Below are 10,844 nucleotides of genomic sequence, written 5' to 3' on the forward strand. Positions count from 1 at the left end.
AAAAAAAAAAAAAAAAAAAAAAAAAAAAAAAAAAAAAAAAAAAAAGAGAAAAAAAAAAGGAAGTCAGAGCAGTCTCACACTGAGCAGAGATAAAAATACTGCTCCTCCTGCAGCCACGGCAAAGACGGACGAGCCGAGACACCGTGGGCTTTCACCGGAAAGAGTCTTCCCAGCTCATCCCAGCATGCCATCAATTTATGGGATGCACTGGATCTCATTAAAACACCATAAAGAAACCAGCACAAATGCAAATCCCATTTCCCTTCCCCTTCCTGTAAAAACATCTGGTCAACAGAAACGGCTTGGGACATTTCCGTTGCGAATCACGGTTTTCATGGAGCTTGGGATTTGGCCATGTACAAGGTATTTGGGGCTGGGGCTCAGCTGAGGAATAAGGCAGTCCCAAAACACACAAACCTGGCTTTTGACAGCTTTGGCTTTAATTTATGAAGGTGGAGAGACCTCAGAGATGCCCAGTTCTACACGTTATATGGGAATAAATGCCATGGGAGAGGAGAAAGCCCGTAGTGCCTCCAAGGAAAGCAGGGAGGACTGGTGAGCATCACCCTCATACCAGACATCAGAGAATCCAACAGAACTGCACACCCAGGACCATTCCCAGGTGTTCCCTTGTTGGAAAACATGTGCACATGTATATATACACTCATATATACAAGCACTACAGATACACCTCTGCTGCAGGTGCTCTTCCAGAGCCTCCTCACATCCCAGAACCCTCCGGAATGTCCCCAGGGTGGGGATCCAGGTGCCACCCACCCTGTGCCCAGTGCAAGAGAGCTACTCCCAGGAGAGTTCCAGATCCAATCATCTCCAAACCCCATCTTCACAACATCATTTTTCCAGTGCTCCAGGGAGGAAGGAGCGATGTCAAAACAACCCAGACGTGGCTGTGAGCACGGGAAGGCGAGCTGCTCCTTCTCCCAAAATCCTCATCTCCTCTGGCACATGCCTGGGGAAGGGAATGACCCCTTCACCCAGCACAGCCACCCAAGCAGCAAATGGGATCAGGGCTCTTCAAAGTGCCCGCTCCCTTTGATGCTGGGCAAGTTATGGGATTAACCTCAGAGGCCCCACTGGAGCATCAGGAGAAAGGGGGAAAAAAAAGATAAAAGCTGCCAAAAGCAGCACAACCCCCCTTTTCTCCACACACCTGCCTTTTCCAAGGTCATTTCAAGGGGCTGGATATTCGGGGGCTTGGCTTGATGCTGTAAAGCCCTGAGGCCAAGCTGAATTTCCAGCTACATCCTGTTATTTACAGGGGAGGAAGGGAAAAGAAAGAAGAGGAAGGGGGAATAAAGAGGAGGTTTGGGGGAAGAAAGAGGAGGATGGGGGAAGGGTGCTTCCAAGGAGACCCTGAGGGTGACCAACCAGAGATCAGTCAGGGCTGAAAATGCCCCAAGAACTGGTTTTATAGTTGCTAATTTAAACTCATAGGTTTTCCATTTCCACGATAATCAACAGCATCCTCAAATCAGGAACAGATCCATGAGATGGGCAAAAGGCCTGGGAGCATCCTAGGGCAGGAGGATGGAGAGGAGGGGGCTGTTGGTTATTATTTAGTTATTTTTAAGGAAAATAACCCCCCAAAAAGCTGTTCTGTTCCCACTGCTCCGTGGTTTGCCCCTGTGCTGAGTTTTGGGAGTGGGAGCCACCGGCACTGTGGGTGATTTTCCACCACCCCCGGAATCCAACCGCAGTTACTGGGAAAGGGTCTGGACTGATTGTGCTGTAAAGGAGACAGGAGCTGGCCCTGGCCCAGTGAATTGGAAAGGAAGGAGCCGCCCTGAGAATATTTGCACAGGAAGCAATTTAATCCAGAGACTTGCAAAATCCAGCGAGGAACATCCTCCACTTCCGCAGCCCTGGCTGAGAAACCACCACTTGGGGCTCCGGGGTAGAGCAGAGGCTCCGGCCTCGTGGTGGTGGGGAGCACCAGGAAATCCCCATCCCATGGGGATTGCAAGAAATAATGGTGCAGAGCACTGGGGGAACTTGGTAAATGTCTTGTTTTAAATGTCTCCCATCCCTGGGTCAAAGCTGGTCAGGGGATGTGGGGAGAGGAAGAATGTGCTGGGCTTGCTTCCCAAGGGGGAGTGAAACAAATACAGAAAAAAGAGGGAAGGGAAAAAAAACAGGGGAAAGGAAAAAAAGAAAAAGGGGAAAGAAAAAAAGAAAAGGGGGAAAGAAAAAAAGAAAAGGGGGAAAGAAAAAAAGAATGGGGGAATTAAAAAGAAGAGGAGGAAAGAAAAAAGAAAAAGGGGAAAAGAAAAAAGAAAAATAGGGAAATAAAAAAAAGGGGGAGGAGAAAATAGAAAGGTGGGAAAGAAAGAAAAAAGGGAAAGAAAGAGGAAAAAGGGGAGTAAAAGAGGATGAAAAGGGGGAAAAAGGGGAGGAAGGGAAAAAAGGAAGTGCTGCCCAGCTGCTGGGAGTACCCTCAAAGTGCCCCAAAACAACGCTGACCTCCCTGTGCCCCAGGATTGGGACACGCTCCCACAGGGAAAACAACTGCAACCCCTGACACGAGAGAGCAAAACCAGCTTTTACTTTCAGATGTTACAATTTTGATGTTGTTTCTTTTTTCAAATATTTAATATTGGAGCCGTTTGACGGAAATAGCAGGAATTCAGCCAGCTGCTCCCTGACCCTTCTGCCTTGAAGGCAGGGATGAGGCTCCAGCTCTACCCAGGCTTCCTCCTTCTAAAGCACAAGTTTGTCATCAAAGTTAAACGAGCACAAAAAAAAAAAAAAAGGAAAAAGAAAGAGAAAATTCATTCCATCACGCCTGCGTAAGACCTGCCATGTGGAGGAACCGTCTTTTTAAAGATTAAACACCCCAGCTCCCCCCACATCGCAACCCACTCCCTCACATCCTGCATCATCTCCGCTCCAGCCACGTCCAAGCACCACGGGAGCTCCCTGGGGTAGCCGAGAGCTGAACTTCCAGTCAAAAAACTACTTACAAAAAGTAAAATTAAACTCCCTTACAAGTCCCAGTGGGAGCAGAGAAAGGCACGGAGCCTAATTCCTATTTTCCCTTTCCTCTCCCAGCTTGCCCAGGCAAGCAGATGCTCAGGCTGCTGAAGCTACAGCACAGCAGGGACGCAGTGAACTTGGGTTCACCACACTGGGTGACCCCTCACCTTGCTGGGACGGGTCCATGTGGCTGGGCACGAGTGGGATGGAGGCCATCGGCCTCTATCCTCAGCTTGGAAGGCACGCACTCTGCTTGTAGCTGGAAAACCCAGGTCCCAGCAGGGAGAAATGCAATGACATACTGACCAACTGCATTAATTAGTGCACACGTCACCCTTGGCACTGGGTCACCCCCAAAAACACCACCACAGAGGGATCTGCTCTCCTCAGAGGTATTAATTTGACAGGGTGCAGCCTCTTGTGGCTGCAGCGGAGCAAGAGCAGTGGCAGAGCAAACCCATCCTGGTCCCACCACCACTCACGGTGAGAAACCCTCATGATGAGGGACACACCACGGCCCCGCTCCTTCCCGTGGGACACACTGGCACCCTGGCATCGTCCCCAACTGCGGGACCCACAGCATCACGCAGCTGGCACAGGCAAGAGCCGGCATGTCCTTACCTTGGGCGGGTCATAGAGCTCCAGCACAAAGTCCTCAGCGTCGGGAGGCCCCGCTCGCCGCAGCACCAGGCGGCAGCGCTGCCATCGCGTCCCGCTGTCCAGGGAGCTCTCGTCCAGCAGCCCATACTTGAGGAGCCCCTCCTTGCGCACCTCGGGGGGGCTGCTCCCGCAACAGCCCCCACGGCAGGATGCGCTTGCCCAGTCCCGGCTTGAGAGTCGCCTCCGTCGCCTCCCCATCGCCATCCCCGGGGAGGGCATCCGAGGAGCGGCGTCGGAAGAGGCTGCGCCAGCTCCTGCGCAGCTGGCTGAGCGAGAAGGGCCTCCGTGCCGGCCCTGCCAGCTCCTCCGAGCTCCAGGACTTGCGCAGTCCGGACGGGGTAGCCTCGGGGGCTCGGACGGGCTGCTCGGGGCGGGTGCCAGGCTCCACCTCAGCTTTGGTGGCCACGGTGCCCAAGGAAGCGTCGGTGTGCCGCCGGTGCGTGTCCCGGTAATCCCGCGCCGGGCCGCCGGGCAGGATGCAGAGCTGGTTCATGGCGATGCCCTCCTTCACCTCGTGGCAGAAGTACTGCTGGAAGAGGTCGGTGAACTGCACCGAGAAGTTCTCTGCGGCCAGGAGGTCATGGTGTGGGTGCTCGGTGGCGAAGCGCAGGTAGTGCCGCGCCAGCTCCTTGGCGGTGCTGATGGCGTGCAGCTCGCAGAACTCATGCCAGCCCCGGGGATGCGCTGGCGTGCCGGCCGGCAGCGCCTGCCCATTCATTGCCGTGGCTCCAGCGAGGTGGCCGCGCTGCAAGACAGAGCACAGGGGTGGTCAGGACAGCCCCAATGTCCCCATGTCTCCCCCAGTCCCTGCAGCCCCTGGTTGGTGTGACCACACTCCACTCCAGATGCATGTCCGTAGCCTGGGACATGTTGTGGGTCCAGCCGAAGCTGCTTCACTCACCTGGGACACACTGGAAGTGGCCCAGGGGCAGCCAGCTCCCCAGTGAGCAGCATGGCCGTGTGAGCAACCACTATGGCTCGGCCCTTGCCACCAGCAGGGGCCATGCAGGACCCCGAGCCCCCATGCCCAAGTGACCAGGCCGTGCCTCTGTTTCCCCACCTGCAAGGTGGGGTGCGGGCAGGTCCCGGTGCGGGGCGTCTGCGCGGCTTCCTGCCAGCACAGCTGCCGGCAGCTGCCCGCCCGCGGGGACGCCTGGCCCGGCCACATCCGCTCTGCTCCTGCCAAGGCTCCACAGCGCCGATGGGTTTTCCTCCAGGGACCTATTTCAACGGAGCTGATAAAACTGGAGTGGGGGTGGGAGGGGAGGAAACGACATGAAAAGCTGCAGAAATCCAGCGACGGAGCTGCCGACCTGCCGGATCCTCCTGGCCCCAGCGGCCTGGGGAGACACGGCCACACCGCCGGCACTGCCCGGGGTGAGCGAGCGTTCCCAGGGGGATGCTCTGCTGCCTGTGGGATCAAGGAGTTGCCAGGCTCTGGCAAACCACACCGTATCTCTGCCCCCAGCAGATTTCGCTGTGAGGCCAATCTGACGGCACCATGGCTGGCGTGCAGCTGCCCTGGCGTGCCCGACTGAGCCCGGCAGTGGCATTCCCCACGGCCGGCCCCACTGCTTACCACCCAACCTCGTGCTCGCCCGTGGCACTTATCGGGGCCGTGCACTCCACTCAGGCAGGAAACATCGGCCAACCCACCCGGATTCTGCTGTGCCGGCACCGGCACCACTGCCTCCCCGAAACTCCAGCAGCAGCACCCTGGCTGCTGGGAGGGGAGGAAAAGTGATTGCATTTGTCAGGGGGAGGAAAAATGAAAAACAAAAAAACCTGAAGGGCCAGGAGGAAGCGAGCGGGCGCTGAGGAACGTGCCGGCACAGGGGATGGTGTCTGCAGCCAGGGCGGTGATAACGCTGGGAAGCGGGGCTCTATCTCTGCCCACCCGCCGCCCTCCCGAGCACGTCCCAAGAAGGTTCTCGGTGAGGGGAGATGTTATCAGTCCCCCGCCAGCCTCGTCGGGGCCTGGCTTCTCAGAAGAGCCACCCAAGGCTCGGGGCCGGCCGGCGTTCCGGCGGTGCCGGGCATGCGCCCACCGCAGCCCGGCCAAATCCCCCGGCAGGGCCCCGTCTATCAGCACCGCCAGCCTGCCAATGACTCAGCATCCTCTGCCGTGCTCCCGCTTCCTCCCGGCACCCAGGAATCGCCGCCACAGCCACCCACGCCGCCAGCACGCTCAGCGGGATGCTCCCACAAAACGCAGAGGGAAGCGAGGCGCCCACGCGTATGGTTCCTCAGGCAGGTGGGAGATTCCCAGGACAGGGAATTAGCCTTCCAAGTTTTCAAGTTCGCTTCACACCAGCTTCGGGAGAAGTTTGCGGTGCGGGAAAAGCCGGGCTTCGCCTGTGCCATGCGGCGGGAAGCAGCCGAAGGCCGTCTCCGGTAGCAACGTGCTTTTCCAACCCGACAACAGGAAATACTTCCCAGCGCTTCCTCCTCCCAGTAGTGGCACAATGCCGACCTCACTGCTCCTGCCCGGTGCACTTCCCACATGGAAACAGCTATCCTGGATGAATCCATGCTTGAGTTACCACAGCAGCATCCCAATCCTCTGCTCGGCCTCAGGTTTCGGCAGGACATGTCACAGGGATATGAGTCCCCACTGATGGTTGGGTTTCTCCCTGCTCTAGCCTGTCGTGCTCCACAGTGCCAGAATCCAGCAGCCAGTGGCTTGAAAGCATATTTTCCATCTACATCCCTTTTTCCCTGTATGATGCTACGAGGGGCTTCCATCCACCCTGCGGATCAGCACTGAGATGAAGGACTTGTCACAACAATTAATTGCTTTAATTTGCTCTGAATGGAAGAATCCAGCCCACCACTGGACACACAGTGGGCTGGATGGGATGGGGGGCTACCATCGCCCCCGGATGCTGGAAGAGCCTTACATCACCCAGCCCACCCCGTTTCAGGGCTGTTTGTGGGTGCTGGGGTTGTTTTTGGTGTTGGGGTTGTTTCGGGGTGCTGGGCCAGGAGCTCGAGGAAGAGCGGGATGGGACAGACCAGCCGCAGGTGGCTTTGATGCGGGTGGGGCTGCGAGCTGGGGCTTGCGCAGGATCCAGCCCAGCCGCCCCCGGGAGCTTTCCTTAAACGCTTGCCCAACCTGAGCGTTGCTGCGGCGGCGGGGCAAGGATGGGAATCCACGGCTGGATCCAGCAATGGGTTATTTGTCCCAGTAAATGCATTTGTTGTTTACTTGCAGCCAGAGGAGCCGGCAGCACCGAGCGGTGCCAGGGCAGCGCCGGGAGCCAGTGCCGCAATCCTGCCACCCGCTCCCGGAGGATGAGCATTCGGAGCCAGCTGGCCAGCCTTGCCACGGAGGGGCTGCCGGATCCGGCATGCCACCTTCCCACCAGGGGCTGCAGCCTTGGGGGAAGGGCATCCTCCAGCACCCAGAGCTGCAGATCCGGCCTCGAAGGGACATGTGAGGGAGCAGGGCCCGTGTGGCCGTGCCCTGCTCCGAGCTCTGCTCCCACACGTGTGCACGGGCAGCCCCGTGTGCAGCGCAGCCGGCGCTGCGATCCGAAAATGAAACCGGCCCCACTCGCCGCCACTCTCCACGCCAGGAAAATGCACGCCAGCAACGAGAATAGGAAATCAGATTGATGTGCCGGTTCTCCCAGAAATAACTGTTCCCAGCCGGAGGAGAAGTGGCCGGCAGCATTTTCAGCTCCCTTTATAAGCACGAGACTATTCAAAGCTCACCCCAAGGACTATTTTGAGGAGAGGGTGAAGCGAGGGGCTGGGAGACGCCCTGGTCGGCCCCACAGCTCCCCGCTTCCCAAGTGGCAGAAAGACAAAGTTCCCACAATCCCAAGAGCGGGGACATTGTTCCTTCCCAGGATGTCCTCCATGAAAAGAGCTATTCTGAGCCGGCTGCAGCCTTTCTTGGCACGGCCCCGCAGCCCACTCCGAGGCAGCTATAAAAGGCTGGGTTACAATGAACGGCGCTTTTCAATGGAAAAGCATCCGGCATGGGGGATTCAGGGGGATGCAGGTCCCTGGGGGGGTTCAGGGGGATGCAGGTCCCTGGGGGGGTTCAGGTCCCTAGCAGATCCAGGCAGCCAAAGATGGGTTTGCAAGGGTTGGACAGTGCAGAGTATTCCCCTGGGATGGGGACAGTGCAGCCCCTCTATGCATCCCGATCCCCCGAAACCAGGGTGGAGGATGCTGGAGGAATATCTGGATGCACCCCTGAGTTGAGGGGGACAAATGGTACTACAGCCATTTGGGAGTGGACATGGAGATGCTGCCACTCAGCAAGGCAGGAGGGGTTGGTGCAGGGGGAGAGGTGGGAAAGGGTTCGGCTGCAGCCTCCGGATATGGGATACACCCACACATTTACAGCATCACTATAAAACAGCCAAGGCCGTTTGTGCTTCAGGCCAATATGATCCACAGCAGAAACTGCCTGGCAATGTCCTGCTCTTCCCTCTGGGGGAGCCCCCCATGGTGGTGGGGATTCTCTGGGGTCTCATAAAAGGTGATGGCACAGCACCATCACTCCCTGTGACCTGCTGGTTGTTTCCACACAAGCTGGAGGATCCCAGGGAGTCTCAGGACCTTCCCTCTCTCTCCTTTGGCTGAACCAAACCAGCAAGTTAAAAAGTGACAAAGGAGTAGATTGGTGAGATCCCCCAATCCACAGGTCCATACAGGCTGTTTTCTTATGGAAATCAGGTTAAAAGACAGTTTGGGAGGTTGGGGATTTTGCTCTCCTTTTCCCCCTTTCTCACAGGACATTCACACCCCTCTCATCTGACCTCCTGGCACCACACAACTTTCTACACTAAAGGCCAAAACTGGCCTTAATCTACAGCTCTGCGTGGGCTGAGCAGCACTACAGGTCTCTGGGGATGAGTGATGTTATGGCACTTTAAAATCAGAGGGAAATCACCCCTTTGGCTTCCTCTGATCCCTCCAACAGGATAGATGAGATGGAGACAGCCTATCCCACACCCGTCTCAGGTCAACTACAAGCTCCACACTGGCTTGGCCCATGGGAGCTCACCAGGACAAGCCACCGTGGCCAGCCCAGCTCCCCAGAAACCCCGTGCCTGCTTCCCCTGAGCGCCCATCCCCGTGGCGTCTGGCACTTTGCAGCCTGGTTTACACCGTCACACTCTCCTACACCCACCGCCTGCGGGGGAAAGCCCGGCAGCAGCGGGGTGGCCTCTTTCGACAGGGCTTGTTTTGTTGCATGAAACGAGTCGCTGCGGTGTAGGCGTGGGAGAAACCGGGTGCAGGGAGCGCTCCCGGGGGAGCGGCCGGCTGGGGGTCCCTGAGGACAGCAGGGAGCAGCTCAGCTCCCAGCCAGCCCGGCTCTCCTGGCTCGGCACAGCAGTGCCCAAGGGTTGGATTGGGCCATCTCTCCTTGCCAAGCCGCGGCAGCGCTGCCAGCACCACAAACCCTGCCAGCGCCGAGCTCTTGCACTTTCACTTTGTGTCACCCGCTGGGATTTGTCCTGACACCTTCAGTGTCCGTCAGTCCCACGGGTGTGTGGGTGGGGAGGATTTGCTCTGGGGGAGGATGGAAGATCCCTCAAAAGCCACTGGCACTTGCACCCCAATCTTTCCATTGCAATACAGGGGGCTGGCAGACCCTCTTCCTCGTAGGCTCTGGTGAAACCAAACCAGATCTTTCCATAGACAATACATTCATAAAGGCAACAGAAACTATAAAAGCAGTATTGGGGTGGGGGGAATGCACAGGGATGAGGCTCTCCTGCCCCAAAAACAAGCTAAAAAGAAATCCAAAACATTGTTCCAGCCCCAAACAAGTCAAAGTGAAACCTGCCACTAATTCCATGGGCCTTTAAACTCCAATCCCATATCCTGCCAGCAAATCCGAATGCAGAGGGGACATGCAGGAGCTGCCAGTGCCAGGTCCCTGCGCCTGCCACCTCTTCCTCTGGCTGCAGCCCCAAAAAGTCCCTGGGCCACCACCAGCCCACAACTCCAGCACATCTTGAATCAATTTACAACAACAATATCGAAATCGCAGCTCGACAAGTCATCCCGGTTTCCTTGACAGTAAATCCCAGCCCGGGCAGCAATGACCGTGTGATTGCCATGTTGGAGCCAGCGGGTCCGGGCTCTCCGCGGGTGACTCTGATGGGGTTTGGCACGGGCTGGGCTGGGCACGCCGGCAGGGCACGGAGAGGCCGCAGGGATGCTGACCCCTGGGGCATCAGCCTCGTGCTCCGAGCGCCCACGCCTGCCAAGCCAGCGAGCCAACAAAGTCTGCAGGGAGCAGAAACTCAGAGGAGCCGCTTGGCAGGCGCCGGGTGGCACCTCCGCTTGGCACTCGCAATGGGCACAGGGGCAGAGGAGAAGGGAGCAGCTGGGCAGGCAAGGCATGGCCCCCTCGGGCAGGGTAGCACCCCACAATCACGGCTGGGTCAGGTGGGCATCACCCCACAGGGTCCTGCGCCCTCTAAGAGGGGTCACGCCCATGGCAGGGGCTGTGGGGGGCCAGGGGGAGGCGGCGGAGAGGGGCAGGGCTGGTTCACTACATGCTGCACCCCTGGATCAGAGGTCCCCAGGATAGGGATGCTAGGAAATGGGGGACCTTGAGGGATTCCAGAAGCTGGGGTGCTCTGGGGTAATGGGGTGCTAGAAAGATGAGAGTCCTCAGGACTGGGGCACCTACAGAGGAACAGAACCCCCGGAAAAGGGAGTGCCCACGGGGGAAACGGGCGTTGGGAGGCCGGGGTCCCCAGGGGTGAGCACAGCCCCTGGAAAGAGGGAGCCCGAGGAAAGGGCAGGGATAAGAATGCCCCTCGCAGAAACAGGGTGCGGGCGAGAGGGACGGGGGAGAAGGTATCAGAGGGCTGGGGGCTGACAGAGGAGGGGGATCACGACCCCGGAAGAGGGGCACCGGAGCTCCGCGGAAGGAGAGGATCCAGCCCGGGGCTGCGGGGTGGCTCCGGAGGCTGTGCAGGAGGAGCGGCCGCCGCGCTGCCTCCCCTCGCTGCTACTTTCACTTTACAGCGGCCGCTTCCCGGGGCCGCCCGTCCCGGTCCAGCCCAGCCCAACCCGTCCCAGTCCGTCCCGGTCCAGCCCAGCCCGTCCCGTCCTGTCCCTGTCCCGTGGTTACCTGCACGAGAAGGCGTCCGGCTGCCGCTCGCCCATGGTGGAGCGCCGGAGCGCCCAGGACGGGGCGGGCGGGACGGGGC

The 10,844-nt window shown here is 58.3% G+C and overlaps 1 protein-coding gene across 1 annotated transcript in view; it reads right to left on the bottom strand.

Moving 5' to 3' along the window:
* SH2B3 (SH2B adaptor protein 3) overlaps positions 1 to 10,844 on the bottom strand; it is a 25,545-nt gene extending 14,701 nt beyond the window's left edge. Inside the window, 3 exon segments of the mRNA XM_027689652.1 lie at positions 3,616 to 3,774; positions 3,776 to 4,399; positions 10,766 to 10,844. Of these exon segments, the coding sequence (XP_027545453.1) occupies positions 3,616 to 3,774; positions 3,776 to 4,372 (756 nt within the window). The 5' untranslated portion in view covers positions 4,373 to 4,399; positions 10,766 to 10,844.

Source organism: Neopelma chrysocephalum, unplaced genomic scaffold (genome assembly GCF_003984885.1).
Source record: "Neopelma chrysocephalum unplaced genomic scaffold, ASM398488v2 Primary Assembly neopelma1_77, whole genome shotgun sequence".
Taxonomy (NCBI): Eukaryota; Metazoa; Chordata; class Aves; order Passeriformes; family Pipridae; genus Neopelma; species Neopelma chrysocephalum.